At 34.1% G+C, this 24202-nt stretch overlaps 2 protein-coding genes across 2 annotated transcripts; both read right to left on the reverse strand.

Annotated features, from left to right (window-relative positions):
• Positions 1-1512: 1512 nt before the first annotated feature.
• Karybeta3 (karyopherin beta 3) lies at positions 1513-8112 on the reverse strand. The gene is made up of 14 exons (XM_018543028.1): positions 7993-8112; positions 6837-6986; positions 6436-6662; positions 6263-6359; positions 5428-5993; positions 4948-5056; positions 4297-4596; positions 3844-4026; positions 3633-3759; positions 3164-3529; positions 2799-3052; positions 2189-2709; positions 1891-2110; positions 1513-1816 (listed from the first exon to the last, which is right to left on the reverse strand). The coding sequence occupies exons 1-14, from the start codon at positions 8071-8073 to the stop codon at positions 1727-1729; spliced, it is 3291 nt and encodes a 1096-aa protein (XP_018398530.1). The 5' UTR covers positions 8074-8112; the 3' UTR covers positions 1513-1726.
• A 9026-nt stretch (positions 8113-17138) lies between these two features.
• On the reverse strand, positions 17139-21146 carry LOC108776372 (myosin-2 heavy chain). The gene has a single exon (XM_018542971.1). It carries the CDS (start codon positions 21144-21146, stop codon positions 17139-17141), a length of 4008 nt encoding a protein of 1335 aa, XP_018398473.1.
• Positions 21147-24202: the final 3056 nt, after the last annotated feature.

Here is a 24202-nt window from a genome sequence, read left to right on the forward strand (position 1 = left end):
TTTATTTTAGCTAATAATAGTTTGAAAATAATCTCTATATAAGAATTATAACTTCATTTCTTGCACATTGATTTTACTGTTCCTCTGTCGCAAATGTGTCGCATAAACAATTCAATATTAATTTTATGTATATATTTGCTGCAATTACGCAGATGGTGTTGATTTTCTGTGAATTAATGAGGCAGTGCCTACCGTACGTCAAGGATATATTTGCAATAGAGTACTTCAATTTTAGATACTTGTTCGCGATATTTTATTTACTTTGACGTATGTACAAATCAATGTTCATTATTTACTTTTATTCATCTACATGTTTAAAAAAAAAAAAGTTGGTTACTTAGGGCATTTATATTTGGAGTAGCCACAAAGATGTACTAGAGGTAAATTTTTCATTGAAATTTCAATATATTCGCATGTATCAGAACACATAAATATAAATAAATAGCAAACGAGTACGAAAAGGCGGAGAAGTTATTCAAATAGATTATTTCACTCAAACATTGTCAGTCCTTTTTCGTTTATCATCTTGATTCTCATCATGTTACAATCAGCCGAAAGAAACGTAATTTTTATATTACCAAATCATTTTTTTACGTAATATTTTTTCTTTTTTTATTCTTGAATAAGTTTAGTTTATGACACAAACATATGTAATGTTACAGCTAAGTAAACATAATTCAATACAAATTAGCTGTAAGATTACAAGAATAATTTGTGGTATTTAAATATATTTGTATATATTTTACATTCTATAAGAAAAAAATATATTTAATATACATCGCAGAGTCATTCTATGGATCTTGAATCTAAAATTTTTAAAATTTCATTACGTTTCATTCAAAAGGCATTCGTATACAATCCTCAACATTGCAATATTATTGATATTATCATTAAATAACATTTACTGTATCTAAAGTTAATAATAAAAATATCTAAATCACAATGTCACGCGTTCATATCATGGCTACATTGAGGCTTTCCAGTCTATCTTGCATTATTAATTTTATTATTTTGCCAAAATGTGGGAATATTTGAGAATGTAGAGGCAGAATTTAGAAAATTTGACATCACAGTGACAAAATTATAATTCCTTAACATTATATTCGCATAACAAAGCTATAATATGTATGCAGTACTATGCAATTTTTTACAAAGCCATTTTTTTTAAAGATAATTTAGCATCGTTCGGCTCTCAATGGCAGGAGAACGTTATCGCTTGAATATCTGAGTTAAGTCGACGTCATAAACTCTTTAATAATGTTCACCAATGTGATGCAGAAAGAAAATTAGTTATATATACAAATTAAGTATATATATATATATATATATATATGTATAAAATATTGAGTTTAAATATTTTAGAAATATAATATAAACAGTTTTTTCAAATTTTGCCAATATGAGTTCATTCATATAACTGATAAAATTTCTTTCGACTTGTGTTCATTTGTAGAAGCACTGCAAAATAATGAAACTCTAATTTTACTTTAAATGTTTAACAACAATCCCTGATAAAACTAAAAATTATTGAATCTGAGAAATGGTACAGAAATATATGTATACTCAACAATTACGTGAATAATACATAGAATGCTTAAATATATTGCGTGTGTAGCTAGGCTGGAGCGAATGTTTTATAGGTACAATATACCTATAATCTTTACGATTTCTTCAGGATATTAATTAACGCGGGTATTAAATTCTTTACTTGTTACGATGTCAAAATTCAACTTAGTGCACTAAGTGCCCCGTGAAGTGCCTGTTGTTGATCTGTTGTTAACTGCATTATGGTCGCCTGGAATATCGTGTCGTTGTTCTGAAAATATAAAATCATGTATTATTCATTGTCCGAGAATCGTAACGATAAATATAAGCAAACTTTTTGTCTACCTGTATTTCTCTAACAATACTAAGAATTCTAGACATAACAGGATGGTCGGTAGGCACAACTTCTCTGAACAATGCTTCAGCAAAAAAACTTATAAGTCGAGGCAAATGCGCATTATTCGTTCCTAAAATTACTGCATGATTTGCTTCAATTAAATCACACAGATATGCATATACATGAGGTGCTTCATCTTCGTCTTCGACGACTGGCAGCCAAGTTAACCTATATGGATAGAAACGCTTAAAACAAAGTTCGTGTTTGTAATATTAAATAACAATTTTTTTAAATATCAAAGTTTACCAGTGTGGAAGAATTTCATCAACGTTGATTGCTTTGTTATTATATTTCAAAATTTTAGTAACTGCTGAAATAGCATTTTCAGTAGAATTTATATTTTCTGACGATCTAGATTCAGGATCGCTAATAACTTCCATCAATTTTGGTATAACTTCTGCACATGTTTGCGCAAAGCCTTCTCCACCAAACTGACCTAAAAGTCCGCAACCATAAGCTGCTGCTTGTCTAACTTCTGCACACTTATCAGTAATGTATTGAATCATGGGTTGCAAAAAGAATTCTTGATATTTTGCACACTCAGGTCCTCCACATTCTATAACATCGTCAAAAACACATAAAGCGCATTGACGATCCGACCACGATCTTTCAGGACTCAATAATTTTACGAAATGTCCGCATATTTGATCAAAGTAAGGGAAGAAAGAAGCCTTATAAGTTATAAATAAGGCATGTAAAATGTCAGCAATTTTACTGAGTGTATATATGTCTTCATTGTCTTCATCAGCAAGTTTTTCTTCAACAACCTAACCCATTAAACATAAAAAGAGCGTCAGTAGAAGAAATATTTAGAAAATTTCCATGAAACTGTATAAACAATTAATTTTTACAGTACCTCATCATAATCTTCATCTTTTCGTTTCTCCAATCTAGCAACTGCTCGGTCAAAATGTTCATTGAGTAATTTATCTAAAAGTCGTAAAAGTTCAGTCATATGCGGCGCACTTAGGCAACCTATACCCAGCGTTTCGATACATTTTGCTAAAGAGGATAATAATTCCAATAACACTTCAGACTCTGGTTCTGTACCGATAGCTTTCAACAAATCCGGGCAAATATATGCCCACATGCCTTCTAGATACTGTGGACCTATAAACACATTTTAATATATATGTATTAATATAAGGCAGTTTTATAATTAGAAAGTTACAACAAAATAAAATAAAATAAACATATTTTTTAATAAAAATATCTAATAACCTTTTATTTTAGCACAGTCAAGAAGATACGGCAAACTTGCCGCAGCTGCACTTCTAACACTATCATGGAAGTAAAATTTCAACATCGGTACCATTAATCGTACAACTTCTTCTGCATAATCCGCAAAACCTTCCTTTAATTCTCGTGCATAACAAACCAGCATTTCGCACGCAGAAGCCTTATCTTCCAAACCGGCTGTTTTAATTCCAAAGTTTTGTTGCTCTCCTAGTGAAACAAACTGCCAATCGAGATCACCCTCAATACCTTCCATGTCTTCATTGTCTAGTAATGCAACTTCAGGTTTCATAGCGGCTGTTCGCAATACGGGACCCATTACTAGTGGTAAGTATTGTTCAAATTGTTTTCCTGTAAAAAAATATATTTTTTATAAAATTGCGTAATCATAAAGAGTTTTTATAATATGATAGAACGTGATAGAAGTATTGAGACTTCATTATCAATAGCTTACCAAGAATTTTACAAATTCTGGCCCAAGCAGATATTAGATAGCTAGTTTGCGGATCGTCATCAGGAAGATCACCTTCTGAATGTGTTTTGAGTAACATATCCATAACTTCACTAGCATCAGCAATAAACTGTTAACATTAAACAATATAATTATTAATTACAAGTTTTTTTTTGTTCAGGATACATCAAACAAGATAAAAAATGTTAATTACCTTTTCTGGGCCAACAGCTAAGCCTATAAGACTGACACATTCGATCGTTTTACCTCGTAATATTTTGTGTTCTTGTTGATTTGCATTTTGAATGATATATTTTAAACAAGGCATTAGCCTATCGTAGTAAGTTACAAATTGTTCTTCACACGTATCCGCAACAGAGGCAATTGTTGTGACAACCTGTAAAAATACAATTAAAAAAATTTAAATTTACATTAAGCCGTAACTATTCTTAAAAATTTATATTTTATAACTAGTTAGGTTAATAATAACTAGGAGTTACAATAAATGTCGCGTAAATTATGTAGAAGCAGCTTATAATTAGCAGGTTGTAAGTTTGATTTTTCATCCTACATAAATTTTTAATTTATTTAATAAAGAAAAAACTAGAATTTTTTAAATGGATCAAAATATATTGGAACCAATGTAAATGAATTTATTATAACTTACCTGTTCAAGTACAAGCTTAGTTCCCTTTTCAACTAATTCATGGAATTTAGCAGTCAGTATCGATTCAAGTTTAGCCATTATAGCATCAAGATATGGTATTAGAATACTTTTCGGGCAATCTTCGCTAAAGTTTACAAGAGCTGCACCAGCATGAGCTTGAACTCTAGGATTCGCGTTATCGTCCAACACCATTAATAATCCAGGGATAACTTTATCGTGAAATTTCTTTTCAAATGTGGGTGAAAAGTCTGTAGACATTTGACCTACTGCGTTGCAAGCAGCATATCTTACGCGAGGATGCTAAAAAAAAGTCCAACAATACTTAATACATTCATTTAAATTTTACATTTATATTACATTTATATACAAATAAAAATGTATGTTCCAAAACTAAGATTACTATCACTACTAATAGTAACCAACTCTCAGGAACCACAAGGAACAAATTGTAATTATCTGTATTACTAAAACAGCAATATAGTAAAAATTTGTATCCTTTGCTTAATTTGCCACAATTGTAACGCCATCATATCCACATGGATATGACTGTCGGATTAATTTGTGGTCTAGTAAATTATACAATATGTATAATTTTAGACTGCTTGCGATAAATAAAATTATAAAGTAAATTTTTGTTATTGTCTAACTTACTGGATCTTGTAGATATTGTATTACTCCATCCATTATTTGTGGTAAAAGAGTTTCCATTTGCTTGTGACACCCTTCACCAACAGCTGAGATAGCCATAAGTGCTGCATGCCTAAATAATAAAAAATATAATTTTTTATATACACATCCAATAGATGAGAAAGTAAAAAAGTATGAAACTTGGTTATTTAACAAATATTGAAAAAGCTGTATGTTTTTATAATTATAGCAGTCATATTATACAACTGCCAATTCTTATCTTAAACATCGCAATGAAAATCTCAGACCAACTGCCAGAACGGCAGTTGAAAAAGAGGATATTTCATTGGTTATTCTATCACAGATGTAACGCAATTACATAAAAATATGTAACTGCTGACTTTTCTGTGAATGTGTTATTTGATTACATATACATATAATATTAAATAGATACCAAGTCATAACAATATACATAACTAAATCTGTAAGATACAAATGTATTACCTGTATTTCCAATCACTGTTATTCAACATTGTAGGGATATTTTGCACAATTTGTGGTAGCATAGTTTTTCCTCCTAAGCCACACGCTAATCTATCTAAAGCACTTTCTGCAACCACGTTATTACTTTCATTGTCTTCTTCAATGATTTCATCCGAGAAACTCCATTCTTCATCTTCTTCCAAGTCAGTCATCATCTTCAATACCAATGGTACTAAAGATATTATGTATTTTTCACCAACTTTCCGTACCATAGCTGGTGCAGTTTCTGCCAAAGTTACCAAAACTTCTAGTGCCAATTGTCTCCAAGAGTCAGGCATGTCTTCATTGGAGAATACATTCATGCACATTTGCATAATATTATCTAATTGTCCCCTGAGAAATTTTGGAGTGGTTTCAGCAAGATCTATCAACACTTTTATAAGAGCATCATCGTCTTGGTTTTCTATAGATTGAGCGGTTACTTGCACAAGCGCTGGAACTAATTCCGAGAAATGTTTGTGTATATTTTCTTCTTTGTCATGTAATGTTATAAACGCTCCAATTGCTCGTACTGCTTGAAACCTGACCTGTGTGACAAGGACAATTGCAACGGTTATAATTACTCTTATAATACTAATTTCACACATAATTAAATTTTTGTTTTTAGAATGTCATAAATTGTTTCATATAAAATGTATGCCCCGTATCTGTCTGTAAATTAATACTTCACAAGTTACAGTCATCAGAAGGCACTTTTTTTAGGGAGAATTATGTGACGAGTAATCTTATCTTGTCGAGACTCATGTATCTCATCTCCCGTTAAACTAAACAAAAATAGGAGTAAATTTCACATTACCTCATAATTTGTCATATCTAACACAGATTGTTGTAACATTTGTTTTATAAGATCAAGATGATTTGCTTGTTGATTTCCAAATACGCCTGGGACGGATCTGCACATGCATTTAATTTCCTTTATTGTTTCTCTTAATAAACACTTTATATAAGATAGATTTCAAGGAAACTCACGTAAACATACGAAGTGCGCTTTCTTTTAATGCTGGTAATGCACTATTTGCGCACTGAAATAGGAACTGAAGAAACTCTGGCCATTGATTATTGCCATCTTCATCTATTAAATTTCTGGCAACTTCAGCTGCAACATCACAGACCTTACGTCGAATATTTCCAGTTTGTTCAGTTTGGACCGACAATAAAATTTGTTCCTTTAATTGGACTTGTGCTTCTGGCGGAATCTGTATAATAATTACATATCAAATTTATTTTTAAGTAATCTTTGACTTAAACACATCATTAATTTCTTGATAAGAGATTCTTAAGAAATAAAATGGCAATAAATTGAAAAAATACATTTTAATAAAGATATCTTATATAATAACTAAAGATTAAGAAAGAAAGTTTTAAACTACCTTAGGATAAAAGTCCAAAAATTCTGAGGAAAATAATCGACGTAACAATACTGCGGCAATAGCCCGTATGTCTTCTTCAAGTGCACCATTGCAAATAGTAGTTAAGAGAAATGTCACCTTGCTTTCCACTGAAAGATTACCATACGCCTCCTAAACAAAAAAAAAGTTATTTAAAATTTTTGTCATAATGTTTTTAACGATAAGAATATATGTAGCGATAATGTTTTCTAATCAAACAGTATAAAATATTTTAGGTCCGGTTTCATATATATAAGATTAACTTTAATCTCGGTTTAACTTATTGTTTATCTTTTTTCCAATACTTAGAATTAGGAAAAGATAAGAAGTAAATTGAGTCTAATCTAATACCGGACCTAAAATATTTTATACCGTTTGATTAGAAAACATTTTGTGTAAAGTCATACTGTTACATATTGTAATCAACGCATGTATGAATATTCGACGAATAACGACACGTGATCGTGCGATGAGTCAAGGTAAGACGTATATAGAACTCGCTGAACGGTATTAAAATCGTGCGAGGGATCAGATGAGATAGCTGCGATCGTATGGGTCGGGCGGGTCGCAAGGTTGGCAAGAACGACGCACGCTACTGCATTCGCCGGAAACGCGTGTAGGCGGGAAAACGGGATGCATTTCGTAAAACATGCGTGTCGCCGCGTTGCGCGGGGACGAGCGGGCGACGCGATGTCATTCACGCGTGGCCGCGAGCCCCGCCGCTCCTCTCGTAGCCGAACCCGGACGATGAGCGCCGCGAGAAGCAGAGATGTCGGACTTGAGTCGTCCGCACATGCGAAGCTGACGGGTGGCACGCGGGGCGCGCGCGCCGTCCGCATGCCAGACACCATTTTGGATTTCCTGACCCATCGCACGAGTGGCGTCAACATTTGACGCCTGGTCACCGCACGACGGATCCTTCTTGGTCGACGTGTCGCGGTCAACCGCCACGACGACGCCAAGGGACGAGCTGCGTCGCGCGTTCGACGCCGATTGTGGTATCCACATGCAAGATCGTGACAACACGTCGGCAACGTGCTCGGCACGAACAGGCCATGCCGCGGGCACTCGCGTAGACCGGCACACGTTCGACGAAGGTCGAACGCGGCCGCGAACATTCACTAAGGTTTAAGCATACCTCCGCCTGCGTCCGGACATCATTATTTGTGCTGAGGAGTGTATTCAGAAGCTGTTGGAACTGTTCGAGATCTGCCGCCATCGTTACCGAATGAATGAAGCCAAGCGCACACTTGCTCGAGTCTATCGTCATTTGACGTGTGCCAACATTGCGCAACAAAATGTCACTAGCTAGTACCTATCTGTGACCTCGCCAACAGTTGTTCGTGTTGCTTGAAATTCCCAAAAATGTTTACCCTCGAAGTGAGATAAATAGATATTCGGATGTTGAAAAGAGAGAAAGCGAATATAAATGAGTGCAAAAGTGCAAGCAACGTAACAAACAGATTATTGGCTGTTTGGTCTATATTTTTCAGATCTAATGGAATATGCCAATCAGATATAAAAGCTCATTGAGCGTCTGAATGGTCGTCTATTGGCATTTTCAGCTCGACCGGATTTTCACTAGGTGAGCTGCGGCCTGCGGCAAACGCATGCGGTGACCAATCAGAAGCCAAGCGCATGCCGCATCTGGCAGGAGCCCGGCAAGGTTAGGGTGGGCCTACAGGCTATCGCTCGCCGCTTCACCGCTGCGCCACTCTGGTCTGTAGGCTCCTTTAGGTTGAATTAATGACTACATTTAGTATTTACACTTAATCGAGTTTAATAACGTCTGTAATTATGAAACTGACCAATCATAGCTATTCTTCTGAAGAATGGCATAACTGTGATTGGCTAGTTTTTATAACTACGGATGTTATTAAACTCGATTATAGGTGTTCGTGTAAACGTAACGTAGTCAATGATGTTTCGTGCTTTCCTATTGGTAGAGCGTGTAACAATAGCAAATTAATTAATAGCAAAGTAATTTGTCAGAACTGACCAATCAGAGTCGAGTATTTCTCTTTTGTTCAACTGAAGCGTAAGAACCATATTTAAAAATCATTCTAAAAATTATACAGAGAGTCTGATAACTTTTGAATTGTTTTTTCGGAAAAATTTTTAACTTTTTTAAAATTCACGACAGTAATGATACAATAAACAAGAAGAAGGAAGCCAATAACGGTCAAAGCTGGATCACAGTGCTTATATTATAATTGTGTGAATTTTATATACTGCGTATGTAATCCCCCCAAAAATTGCGACGCTGATAGTTTTTTAGCATTGACGCATACATACTGCCGCAGTAATATCACTTACAAATTAAATACTAACTTAAAATACTAATTTACAAGTTGTTAGTTAAATTGACAAGCAATCTAATAACTTTTTATGCTTACATAGCATCTTATTGGATCCTAATAATATGTTGGAAGACATATATATTAAAATTTAACGATGTAATATTAAAGTTATGATAAATCAAACTCTGTGAAAAGTAAGATTGCGAAGAATATCACAGGTTATGGCGTTTCGTCAGTAATCATACAATTTTCCTTTCAAAACGGAGTAAAAATATATGTAAAACTTTCACATAGATTCAATGTTCCACACGGTCTAGAATATGTATCAATGTGCAATTTAATTTTTCCCTAACGCGGAAACGTGAAACTTTTTATGCGTATAATAGTATAATACATATTTATATATAAAAATTTTCACGTGTAAAGGCCGATATTTCATGTGTCGTACGACAAGGCTTTTCACGCCTGTTTATTGGCTGTAAAACAGAGAGATTCTCGGATCTCTCTGTCCTATAGCCAATCAACGTGCTTGAAAAGCCTTGTCGTACGACACATGAAATATCGGACTAATGCGTGCACACACACGCGCGCACGCGCGAGTTTTAAATTTCATGCTTTCTCGTTAGGAAGAAGTTATTCGCGCTTGCCTACGAAGTGAATCTTTAATAACTTGATAACTTCCAAGCTTTAACTTTTTAGCTTTTTAAACCAATTATATTTTAAGTTTAATAAATTTTAAATTTTTTTTAGAATTTTTAGTGACTTTATTTGAACATTTATTATATTAATAATAATTTATTATTTGTAAATTTAAATATGAGTTAATATATTAAAATAGATCTAATTATGGAAATATCAAATAAGATTTACTTATTATTTTCTCATCACACACACACATACCACGCGCGCGGTGTAATTTAACAAAAAACTACATATATATTAGATTGTGGATATATTAAAAATGAATGTATCATAAAAATTTGTAATTACATCCGTAAAAAAGACTCAGCTGGCGGCTGAAGAAGACAGCAATTAATAATAAAAAAAAGTTATTATTATGTTATATTATATCATTTTGTTATATTATGTTAATAATTGACGTATAATCAATAGTTTTGTTCGTAAAATAGCGATTACTTTCAGTCTCCATTTACCAGGTATATTTGAGGATGTATGGTGGGAATAACAGTAGTAGAAAAAAAGGTGGGGAAAAAAACGAGCTTGCGCCAGCATTCTGTGATTACAGTGATTTTACGCAATTAAAGTCTGTTTAGTCATGGACCAGTACGTGAACTGCATTCGCGAAACGCATCTGACTGTACAACTCGACGCATTGCGTTTTATTTGCAACGGTCTGCACTCATTGTTTGCCTCTGGGTGAAAACCGAATGTATAAACACAGCGAAGATAACACCAATTCAAGAATATAAATTCGAAATTTATATTTTAATTTTGTAATAAACTTTACAGAACTTTTCTCAAAGGTTTGTGAACTTGTATTTTAATTATAATAATTAATTAGATTTCGCTCGTTTTTTGCGAAGCAAAGTATAAAGATACGACGATCTAAATTGAGCAGTAAAACGATTTTAATATAAAACTACAGTTTACAATGTTAATGAAAAAAGTTATTGAAAAAGTTATTGAAAAAAATAAATAAATATCGTTCCGAAACCCTAAGAGTCCGTCTGTCACCGTTGCAACACGCGTGTTCAACGGTCTCAGACTAATATTTAGGATGCTCCTGTTTTTACACAATTTATTATAAAAAAGAAATTTAATTTTAATCACCAAATAAATATAATTAATTGACGTAATACAAAGAATTCTCTAGAATTGGTTAAATACTAATTATAAACTCATTAAAATAATATCACACTTTTTCAATATATATAACGGTAAGCAAGTCGTTTCGGACTATCTTTTTGAGAGTTTATGCCTTTGCTTCGTTTTTTTAATGTCTAAACAGTTATCTATTGTGAAAACGTGTCAAACAAATAAATAAATATTGTTCCAATGCTCTAATAAGAGTCCGTCTGTCACTAAAGGTATGTAATTAAGTAATTTTCTTTATGCGCATACGTTTATGCATGAGTTATGCAAGTGTGTGGATATATTTTATGGGGGGATCGTGAGCGCTTACTGTTATTGGTATTTTCTTTTAGATCAGCCAATAGCAGCGAGCGCTCACGGATCCGCAACGGTTAAGTTTGCTGAACGCGACCATTGTAACATTTGTGCTCAACGGTGTTAGACGAATATTTAGGATGCTCCTGTTTTCACACAATTGTAAGTAAGCAACTCAATTTTAATCACCAAATAAATAATTAATTAACGTAATATAAAGAATTTGACAATAGACAATAATTGACAATCTATAGCTCAATAACTTGTCTTGTTTTATATTGATGACAATGAATTTCTCACTTTAGACGCAATTCACATAAAAACCAAAGAATCAATTCTTCGAAACAATCGTTACCACTCGATGTCGCTTAGACCATAAGATTGTTCATCTCTATGAGTGTGACATCTTCAAAAATGGCTGAAAAAGGATCTGTGAGTTTCGAAATGTTCTATATGGATATTATATTATTATTAATTTTTTAATTTCTTTATTTTTAATTTTATGTTATACTATTAACATTGTAAACTGCAGATTTATATTATATAATATTAAAATCGTTTTACTGCTTAATTTAGACCGTCGTATATCTTCATACTATAATAATTAATTTTATATAAAAGTATATATATAAACGACGGTGTATATTTAAATTCTTCATTTATTATTTATAAATGAATTTTATCAATGACAAATAAGATCATGATGATATCTTGATGATAAAATTATTGTGACTTCTGCATTCTATCAGGGAGATACTTGATTACACTATTAAAAGATTATTCAAATGTACGTAATATTATAATAACTAAAATATTCATAATATATAAATTTAAGTGGCTTAAAAATAAACAACATAAGAGGTTAAACATATGCCACACAATGGATCGTATATTATTGAAAGTTATTTATATTATAAAGTACAATTATATACATAATTACAGTAGACGTTTCGACCCTAAATGTCATCTTCAGTATATAATAAAATTAAAACAATGTGAAACGGAATAATACAAAGATAAAATAAAATTGTGTGTTAAGTATTAGTCCTTATAAGTATTTAAAATGTAATAATTTTATAAAGTTATTACGCATGTCAATGTTTAATTGTTTAACGTGTAAATTCTATGAATTTAAATGATTGGAAAATCGTGATATTTTTCGTGATACATATATATCACGGAAAATATCACAATTTACCATTCGTTTAATTTCATAGAATTTACACGTTAAACAATTAAACATTGACATACGTAATAACTGTATAAAATTATTACATTTTAAATAATTATAAGAATTATAATACTTAACACACACATATATATGTATTACGGAAAATATCACGATTTATAAATCATTTAAATTCATAGAATTTACACGTCGAACAATTATAACATTGACATGCGTAATGACTTTATAAAATTATTACATTTTAAATAATTATAAGGACTAATACTTAACACACAATATTTCATTTTATCTTTGTATTATTCCGTTTCACATTGTTTTAATTTTATCGTATACTGAAGATGATATTTAGGGTCGAAACGTCTATTGTAACTATGTATATAATTGTACTTTATAAACAAATACAAGTTAATACGTGGTTTCAAAATAAATGAAAAACAAAGGTAGAGCATTCAATCACACGCAATATAGGTAATGATAGCGAATATGTCATATACTTTAATCAAATCATTCGTTACATGATACACCAAAGATATTTAATTTATTTATAGCACAAATAAATTAAATATCTTTGAAGTATTATTACAAGTGGATTGTATTTGTAAACGAGCGATACATAATCATCATGGTATAATAAAGAGATATGGTTTGGAAATTATATCTCGTTCATCCATGAAGAACATAGAAAAGGAAATCGAATTAATTTGCTTCAATATTCACATAATTATTAGTTACAACACAACAAGATTAACACTTTTGCTAATTTAAAATATTGTAATTATAATGTAATTATAATTAACAAGAATGAATCTTTATTTTATAATTCGGATTGTATGTAAGAATGTAATCGACAAATAACAACTCGAAGAATTGTTTTAATTTTTGACAACCACAAATGTACTAAATAGTTTTAGATTTATATTTGTATCATGGTTGAACTGTACACAGCCACTGATGATGGTCATATTGAAGATCGAAACGTTTGGTATATCATGTAACGAATGATTTCATTAAGTTATATGACATATTCGCTATCATTATCTTGCGTATGGTTGAATGCTCTACCTTTTTTTTTCGTGTACTTTATAATATAAATAACTTTCACTAATATATACGATCCAGTGTGTGGCATACTCGCTTGACCTTTTATTTTGTTTATCTGTAAAAATGCTATATAAACTAATTGTTTTTCTTATATTCATTACTAATACACATACATCACATACATAGTTATTTTATTATATATATGTATATCCGACTTTATATAAAAATAAAGACCAAAGAATTATAATGATAGGAAGCAATCGTAACATCATTTGTCACTTATAAGTGAACTTATAACTTTTGAGTGACAAATAATGTCACGCTGACGTGTTCTTATGATATTATAATGACTTCTGTTATGAATATTATCATAGAATTATCCAAATATTTGTAACACATCTATAGAAAACTCTATACAATATGCAACATTTTTCTTCGAACTGTGGATGGTATTCTATTTGTGTATTCGTGTTATTGAAAAATTGATAATTTTAAGTGCAGGTCACTAATAAAGTGCAGTAATTATTAACATTGCATCTATTCTTTGCACTGAAGAAATACAGCTGTATAAGGGAAATAAGAAGGATTATTCTACAGCTGTATTTATAATCTATTAAATATAATATATGAGATTCATAAATATATTATAATTAAACTCGTTATGTTTAAATATTAGAATTAAACGTTATGTTTGGCATAACGTATGATAAGTATGATTTAATCTCATTAATAGTGCGAAAAAAGTGACTTTTTATTCGAGATTGCTCGTATAATATGCGATTATACGCGTACGACATAATGCACGTCCGGACATTTAATCCGCGTAAATGTGAAGTCACAGATAAAAATTCGCATCAATGTGTACCTCACGTGCGGAGTTGCAAAACAAAGGAACATTCCATTGTAACATCTGTCGTTACGACAATTCAATGTTTTTCGCGTGTGACGTCCGCTGTTACGCGCGATCAGTTGATTTATCACGAAAGATATTACAAAATATACATCCGAACGCGTTTTCATATATTGAGTACGATAGACGCTTTCGTCTCATCCATATGCCGCGTGCGTGTTGCAGTAAAAAATTACTAAAAATAAAGCATAATTGAGCATATATAGCTATTACGTACGCGCGAGATTACTATAGACTTTTATTAATATAAAACGAATTTTTGACGAGAGACGGGAAGTTTTTTTTTTATTTTTAAATAAAACAGTATTATTCATTGGAATCTAACCGATTTAATATTTGATATTGTTCTATCACTGGACACTATATTATTTTATTTTGCAGTCTATCACGTAGAAATTTTATATAGCTTCAATAGAGTATTGTAACATTGATCTCACAGAGATATATTTCATCGAAATATAATTGTATGAATTGTGTCAGTTGAATGCCCACGTAGCACACCAGTGCGTGTAAAGCGCTTTCGAAGCGCTATTCAGATTGCACCTCTAATTACGCACTTTTATTGCATGCGGATAACTCGGCTAATTTCAAGCCATATTGCATGTCTGCAATATGACTGTTATACGACATGAAAAGTGCAGTAAATGTGTTATAAAATGTGTTATAAGATGTGTATGATATTTATTCTGCGCTGATTATATGCGCTTATAATACGCTTTTCATAGTGGATTTTGAACGCACTTTCAAAGCGTTAAAAAGCTCCTGAAGTAATGCATCTGCATACGCGTTTTTTTTTAGCGCTGTTTAAGCGCTACTGTGCTAGTAGGGGAGGCCAAGCGGGGATTTGGGAATTTACTCGAGCGCGTCAGAATAACATAAAGGGGGAAAGCTTACAACCTAATAAGTACCCCCACCAAATATTAAACCTCTATATAGAGGCGGGTGTCCAGGGGATTAGTAAATAAAAAAAATCGATCGTTCGAAAGTGTAAGCGACCCATGTGTTTCTGATAACGGATAAATATTAATCTGACGGTTTGCGTGGTGGGGTTAGCTGTAGGAAGGGGTCAAAAAAAGGGGGAAAAAAAAAAAATTTTAAATACTCGAGCGCGTCAGATTTTTGAAATGTACACTTTTCTACATGTAATTAACACACCATACCTTAATCTGACACGCTCGAGTATTTCATTGGCACTGTTTTTTTTTGAAAGCCTATACACGCTCCCCCCACCACTGAAACGGCATACATCATATAACCTTTTTTTCTTTTTAGCATCTAATCTTCACAATCCAATAGGTCCCCACGACGCTGGAGTAAATCCACATTTAGCCTCTCGGCCTCCCCTACTACTACGTGGGTGGGGTAAGAGTGAAGGCCAAATACCGAGATATATAAGAATATAATTGTAGAGGGGTACCGAAGGACTATCCACTCATTTGCAATGTGTCACGTCGCACTCTGGCAGTCCAGGGGAATGATAGATGAGCACCAACTATGTCGTGCAAAGCGAGCTTTACCTTTTTGCTGAAATAATCTCAGACAAGGATTTTCGACATGATGCCGTGGTCGTAGAGTACGCGATAATAGCCCGACATGCGCGCGCGATTAATGCATTATTACGCGCTCCACCAACACCGCTTTATCCTTATCGCCGTCACGCCGTTGTTGTCATTGTCCTGTTTGGCTTTAACTACTCGTTGCTCTAAAAGCTGAAGATGAAGTAGCAGCATGCTTTCAAGAGGTTTTGTCAGTTGCTCTTAAAACGATTCCTTGGTCCTCGCTGAGAGAACACGAGTTACCTTCATAAATTTTATAGAAGAAACTGCCGGTTACGTGAAATCTTTTTGACAAAAAAAAAAAACTTAATGATGTATAAAATCTATTGAAAGTACAATGAATTTACAAGGTAATATAGTTATATTTATCTTTCGAACTTATAATGTATTTTTGCACGTACTTTAAAGATATACCATAAGTATAAGATGTACAAGTCTTCCTGCAAAAATTTTCCTGTATATACCTTCCGGTATTGATTTTTAAGAAATCATTTATGCCCGTTTCCATCAATGTAAATTAACTTTAATCTCGGGGTTAAACTTACTGTTTATCTTTTTTTTAATTTTTAGAATTAGAAAAAGATGAAGAGCAAATTGAACTGAGATTAAAGTTAATCTATATTGGTGGAAATGGGCATTAGCAAAGTAAGTAGTTCGGCTATTTTTTCGACCGGCGGCAGTAGCGAAGGCGAGAGATATTGACGACTTGGTCGCGTCGTATACGCTCAATGTACGGCGCGCGACAGCAGAAAGCTTGTACTTTCTCAGGGCAGCGATCACGTAATTTCGAGCGAATTTTTTCATCTTTCACTTTTCGCGCGTTCTGATTCCGCGTAAGCGAAAAAGCAGCGTTGCCGCATCGCACGGAGTAACGCAGTGGGATGATTTTTACACTTCTGTAAAAATATTAGTTGAGTACACAACTAATGTGTACTCAACTAATATTTTCTGTGTGTAGGAGCGACTGCGTGGACGCGAGTAAACTTTAGGTTGAGCACAACTGCAATCGGAGAACGTCTTTAAACGAAAATAAAGATAATTTCATAATGTAAATCAACTGTATATAATAAAGCATAATACAGTATAAATTACAATAAAGCGAATAAAAACAATAAGATTCAATGAATTATAATACACATACAGAATTTAGTATGTATAGTTTCAGGACTTTTGCCCCTCTATATGATGTAGATTTTCTTCGACGGATTGTAGTCCAGGATTCTTGGGAGAGACGCGATCGAATCGATTCCGCCTGTTAGTTATCCGCAAATTTCGTTCCGTGAAAATATACTCTTTTAAGTAATCACTTAATGCATTCTCAAAATTCTTGTTTGACTTTTTATCCGACACTTCCGATATTTTGGTACACTTATTCATTCCTTTCGCATCCTGCAGACGACTCTCTAATCCCACATTTATCTCTTTCAATTTTTCGTTAGCGCCTCGTAAGTCGTTCACTTTAAGCCTAAAATCGAAATTCGACTTCCTCGAAGCGGCGAGTTCATCTTTTAAAGCCACCCTCTCTGATTTCAATGCGTTTAATTCTTCCTTAAATATCTCGAGGTGCGACTTCAACGTCACTTTCTCATTCCGTAGATACATCAGTTCGAGTTTCAAAGCTTGAATCTCGTCCGTCGCTTTACCGAACTCGCCGTCCATTAGGCAGGAGTTACGACTACTACACGAAATATCTGCTTTCATCTTCAGCGCTCTGTTCTCGATTTTGAGCTGATTGATATCGAATGCCGCGGTTCTGCCGCTTCCCTTGGTCATATCCGGATGATTGGAATAATTAGAATAATTGCTTATTCCTTTCTCGTGCCAGATATTCGCGATCTCAAATTTCTTCAACATAGAAACGACAATTTCTTCGTCGTTCGATACTTTTGTCCATGCTACTGAATTTTCCGATCCATCTTCCGTCAGTTTCATCGTAATCTTGGAAATTTTGGATCTCAAATTCGCCTGCTCTAATTTCAAAGAATTATTTTCACTTTTCGGTCTCTCTACCTCGCTCTTTGGCTCGTCTTTGATCACTGCTTTGTTATCGCGACCGACGTGTGTATCAGATTCGCCAATTTCGATCTTTATACTCGTACACGCGGCATCCGAGCTATTTTGCTCCTGTTTAATCTTGTTATGAGTATCGGTGAATTTCCGCTCGCAATCTATCACGAGGGGATGCTGCGTATCGGTTTTTTTAAAATAATTTTTACGATTATTATTTTCGTTGTGCAACTTGGCCGCAATTAGTCGCAACGCCTCATACTTCATTTGTTGGCTCTTCAGTTGGTTATCGAGTACTCTGCACTCGTTAGCGATTTCATTTATTCTTCCATTCGCGCCGTCTCTCTCCCTCCTCAGCTCGGCGCTATCTTTTTCTCTCGTGTCGCAGGTAGCCTGCAGAAGAGCATTTTCCGCTTTCGCTTTATCATTTTCGACCCTCGATTTATTCAATTCCATGGAAAAATATGCATTCTCCTCTCTCGCTTTATTCAGCTGTTCTCGCAGAACGACGTTCTCATCATTGAGCTCGTTAATACGCGTCGCAAAATCGTTCTTTTCTGTCAACAGCACTCGTACACGATCCTCGGTCTCGGTATTCCGTAGAAACAGCATATCCAAATCGCCGATGGCCTTCGAGTTCTCCGATTGCAGGCGCGCTGTATTAACAACCGCGTCTTCGAGTTCCGCCCGCGCTCTCTGCAGCTCGAACTTTAAATTCTCCGTAGTAGCTTCGTGCTCGCTTATCTTCTCCTGAAGGCCGTTGCGCTCCGACTTAAATTTGTTAACTTGATCCTGCAGCACGGCGCACTTGTTATTGACATCGGACATCGATCTATCTAACAATTCTTTCTCAGACCTCAACTTCAACAACTCCTCTTCGAGTTGTTCTTTCTCGTTCTGGATTTGTTTGACTTTATTCTTCGACGCTTTGTACTTCGCTATCACTCTGTCGAATTCTCCCGATGTTTCCTCGCCAGCATTCGTCGGGACGTTCAATTGATACATCAACGACTGTTCATTAGGTATCAAATAAGAAATTTTATCCTCCGGCCCGGTCTTGTCATTGATATCTTCATTTGACGCGCATTTCAAATAATCGATTTGCTTGTCCACCTTACTCAGACTTATTTTAGGCTTATCTGACTCAGCTCTCAAGTACTCTGATTCATCCTTGAGGTTTTGTGTACGGTGTTCATCATTGTTTCGTTCCTCCCCACCACTTTCTTTCTCCGAACTTTTCAATTTGCCCAGTCGCTCGCGTTCCTTCTGTTTCCCAAGTCCCTCAATTATACTTCTCAGTTTTACATTTTCATCGGAAGCGATCCCAAGTTTCGTCTTCAGGTCCTCTGTTTCCATTCTAAGAACCGCTTTCAGCGCGTTCTGCTGGGTAATAATATTCTTAATTTCCTTGTCTTTCTCCCCGAGAACGTTACGCAACCTTTCCGTTTCCCCTAATAATGTCTCTTTATCATCATGAAGGTCCTGCAATTCTTTCCTCGCTGCATCAATTTCAACCTTCATCAGTTGCATTTCCGCGACACGTCGCTCGGAATGATCGTATTTAAGCGACAACTCCAATATTTCTTGTTTCCCGCTTTCTATATCTCCTCGGAGAGTGTCGTTTACCTCGCGTATGTCAGTGATAATTTTCTCATACTTCTCACGATCTTTTTCTAACGTTAATCCGATGTTTGCACGTTCGTCGTTTAGCGCATTTATACGTTCGTTCTTTTTTAATAATTCCGATTTTAAATTCATGATTATAGTTTCAAGCTGTTCGATTCTTTCACGTAAATTCGCGCGGTTATCGACAAATTCGAGTTCCTTTATTTTACTGCACAATTGCTCGATCAAGGTTTCCAATACCTCTGTTATTTCCTCGTTGGTATTTATAACTTCCGGTGGAGCTTGTTTTAAAATAGCGATTACTGCAATTGATTTTCTAACGATATCTTCGAGTTCCGTAACTTTGGTCATGTATCGCGAGCTGCTGATGCCACCGATTTTGCAATATTTGTCCATCGGTTTTATTTTCAATTTTTCAATCTCACTGTCGATTTCTTGTAGAAAATCATTCAACGACGAAGCTGTTTTCAAGCATTTCTCGTATTGGAGGTTCTCGCATAACCGTTTATCTATCGGCACGTTTGATCGTCTAAGCTCCACAGACAGCACTTTTAAGTTTACTTTTAGATTAACTACTTTCTTCATGTATTTCAAACAGTCGGGATCGCCGGCGGCGATCATCGCTTCACGATCGCTTTTTAAATTGTTCCTCAAGTCGTTCATCAAACGTTCGACGTGTCTAACAACGTCTGGGATATCCGTAGCGTCCGAACTTTCGCTATAGTTTGCATTCTCACGAATAACTTTCAGCCGGCCCATCTCTCCTATCAATTGTTCGGCAAGATTGTTCAATTCGCCGATTCTCTTCCGATATTCCGCGCTATTACCACATCTCGATCGCAGCATGGCCCTCGATCTGTCCAGCTTGAGACGCAAGTTCCTATTTCTGGTCTTAAATCTATACAAATTCTCGCTAACGTTCACGAGCTCCTCCGACAAACCGATAATCATCTCAACGGTCTTGCCGATCATGGTAGCAAAGATTATTTCTATCGTTCGATCACCTCTCGTGAACTCGTTTATCTCATCCCTAAGTTGTTTCAGCATGACGCTCGTGTCATTCTCTTCAGCCTCTTTCAGTCGCTTCTTCAGACACAAAATCTCGTTGTTCATGCGTTCTCTTTCACTTGAAAATTTATTCTCAAGCGTGGCGATCTTATCGCCTACTTCAGAGACGGTGATACGCGCGATATCCTCCTCGGCTTTAATTAAAGCGCATTTTAGATTCGTTACTTCATTCTCCAAAGCATCGTTTGCCTGCTCCAATTGGCTAATCTCCGTCCTCTGATGCACGATCAAAGGGTCGATCTGCTGGTTATCGTTCCCATTCTTGTCATCCGCACGCAAAGCCATTTTCATCCGCCAGATATTGCTCTTCAGTTTCGCGCTATCGTTCCGCCAATCTTTCATCTGCCGCATCCCGTTATGCAGCTTGTACAATGTCGCAACAGCCATTCTGGCGATTCTCGTCTTCTCTTCCACGGCAACGTCAATCGCGACCACTGACAGGTAATCGTCGAGATATTTGTCACTCATTTTTGCTTTTTCAATTTATCAGAATTATGTAATACGTGACAAAACGCATTAAGTATAATAAACTTCGCTAAATATCAATATTAAAAATCCATGTAACAAATATTATACAAATGTTCATTGTTAATATATCAAATTTATGATTTTACCTTCATGCAGATTTTCGCTTCGATTATTATTAATTTTTAAAAATTAATCCGTCGAGGTTGGCGTTTATAAGTACCTTATAATTATAAACAATTAATTTGTATAATCACAATAAAATGTTAGTATTTTGCATTAAAACGTGCACGTCATGGTAATAAAATCAATAATCTGCAGAATTTATGATTGTCTGTAAATGTTTCATCAACTTGAAAATTTGTATATGTCGAAATAACATTAACGAACGAATTTGGAATCGCCAAAATCATAAAAATCGATTTCATATGCGATAAGGAAATAGGAGCACAGATATCTTCACGTATATACCAAGGGGTCGATTGTGTATCTTAAAATGAGATAAAAATTACAAAAGTGAGCATTCGCTTGATTGGCTAAGTTTCACTATAGTGAAAATGCGAAATGTTTCACGTGAGATTATTCGACAAGAAATTTTATTTCGAAATGTGCCTAGATACATCGAATTTAATCGTCATATTTATAGTGGAGTTGAGAAATATTGTATATTTTCACCATTAGGTTAGAATCTAATAATTGTAAAGAAAATAAATCACAAAAATGGAATATTTAATGTTATTGTGCTGTAATGAAGAGGATAATGAAAATAAATGAGACGACAACAGGGGGTTAATTGTGTATCTTTGTCGACTTTCCTCACTTCTCGTACTTTCATGTCACATGAAAAAATACGCGCGATTGGCTATGATCGTAGTGAAAATACGATATCCCTATGCTTACGGGAGCTAACCCCCGTATTCATAGTCAGACCTTATACTTAAGGCTTCCTTAAATTTATCTTTAGATGATCTACGAATTATTTTATTGGCTACTGAGTATCTAAAGATAAATTTAAGGAAGCCTTAAGTATAAGGTCTGACTATGAATACGGGGGTAAATGTGAAATGTATTGCGCATATGAATCAATATGAATTGGGGGTGATTGTGTATCTTAAAACCTAGTAAAAATCATAAAAGTGAGCTCTCACTTGATTGGCTAATTTTCATCATAGTAAAAATGCAATATTTTTCACGTGAGATTGTTCGGCAAGAAATTTCTTGTCGAATTGTGCCAAAGTGTGTCGAAATCAGTCGAAATTGTTCGAAATTTGTCTTATTTAAGGCATATCAATGGACATTTTTATGCTTCTTTGCATAGAGGAAGATGAAAATGACAATAATATTCGCAAAAGAAATTTAAATTAAAATTATTATTTAAAATTATTATTTAATTTAAATTTAATTTAATTTAATTTTCGTTTATTTTCACTGTTGTATTGTAAACGTCCTCTGCCGAAATCGAGATATCTTTGCATAAAGGAAATTAATATTTTTTTTTATTTCTCGGTTATGTTCATTTTTGTCACAGGTCGCAATAATTGTTTGCAAAAAATTTTTTAATATACACCTTTTTACATATCTCTGTCAATCTCTGCAAAGATAAAGAGGTTATATTTCTTATTCACATCTCAATTCATATTAATTCATATGCGCAATATATTTCACGTTTAGCTCCCGTGAGCATAGGGATATCGTATTTTCACTACGATCATAGCCAATCGCGCGTATTTTTTCATGTGATATGAAAGTACGAGAAGTGAAGCCTACGATAAGGCACAAACCTTATTTTGTACACGTTTAAAGACTACATTAAATATACATTTTTCAAACGTTTTTAATGTTTTTCACATATTAATAATTACGCACATTAATGTGTATAATTCATGACATATAATGGGCTTTCTACAATAAGCCATAAGTCATAAATCGGAAGTAATTAAGTAACTAAAAATTGACGACTGTGATTGGTCCATTTCTAGCTTATGACTTGTGATTTGTGACTTACGGCTTATTGTAGAAGGCCCATAAAGCATAATATTATTTAGGTATATACTTTATCTATATAATTTTTGAAATGTACTATTTGGGATATCGAATGGATCTTGTGTATCTCGTAATCGTCTTCTAATTCAATTTAAATTTCTTTTGCAAATATTATTGTCATTTTCATTTTCCTCTATGCAAAGAAGCATAAAAATGTCCATTGTCTTAAATAAGACAAATTTCGTTCGAACAATTTCGACTGATTTCGACACACGGTAAATATAAAGAAGAACCCGCTCCTCTTAAATTTTGATAAAAATATACTCAATCGATGCGTTTTTGCATGAAACGAAAGTATCTGGCAAAAAAAAGTGTCGCTCTGCCCTACGAACCGAGACATTAAGCGTTAAAGTTGACGACTATTCAGGTTAGGCACACTTTGGCACTATTCGACAAGAAATTTCTTGCCGAACAATCTCACGTGAAAAATATCGCATTCTCACTATGATGAAAATTAACCAATCAAGTGAGAGCTCACTTTTATGATTTTCACTAGGTTTTAAGATACACAATCACCCCCCAGAATTTAAATTTAATACGAAAAGATTTACGAGAACTTATACTCAAAATCCGTTTGAGGAAAGTAGGGGAAACCTGGTCTCGTTGGAATAAGAGATAAGTTGGCATTACGTTCAGTTTATATACTTGTGGCAAAAAAAATAATGGAAAAGTTATTGTAAAATATGTTTTATAACATAAGTACTTATCCTTAAGTTTTATTTAAATCAAACAAATATTATAATAAAAAAAGAGAAAAATGTAATTCAAGGGGCACGAAGTAGATTTTCGAGCTTTTCAATATTTCGTATTAAAAATCAAAGATAGATAAAGGCAAATACCCGATGAGAACACATACGTAGATTCGACGTAGATTCAACGTGGGTTAGCACGTAGATTCTACGTAAACGATCGAGTGACAGTCTACTCAAAAACGGTACCAAAATCCACGTGGAAATCGAATCGATATTCCTTGTAATATCCACTACTAGTGCAATAATAATGCAATAATAAATTCG

This window comes from Cyphomyrmex costatus, unplaced genomic scaffold (assembly GCF_001594065.2).
Source record: "Cyphomyrmex costatus isolate MS0001 unplaced genomic scaffold, Ccosl1.0 scaffold36, whole genome shotgun sequence".
In the NCBI taxonomy this organism is placed as follows: domain Eukaryota; kingdom Metazoa; phylum Arthropoda; class Insecta; order Hymenoptera; family Formicidae; genus Cyphomyrmex; species Cyphomyrmex costatus.

Bases quoted from the DNA above. Each gene is read 5' to 3' on its own strand.
- Karybeta3 (XM_018543028.1), bottom strand. From the start codon at position 8,073: ATGGCGGCAGATCTCGAACAGTTCCAACAGCTTCTGAATACACTCCTC. The intron at 6,663-6,836 runs GTAGTTTAAAAC...ATTATTATACAG, and splicing joins TTTTGGACTTTTATCCTAAG to ATTCCGCCAGAAGCACAAGT. The intron at 5,057-5,427 runs GTAATACATTTG...TTTATTATTTAG, and splicing joins AACAGTGATTGGAAATACAG to GCATGCAGCACTTATGGCTA.
- LOC108776372 (XM_018542971.1), bottom strand. From the start codon at position 21,146: ATGAGTGACAAATATCTCGACGATTACCTGTCAGTGGTCGCGATTGAC.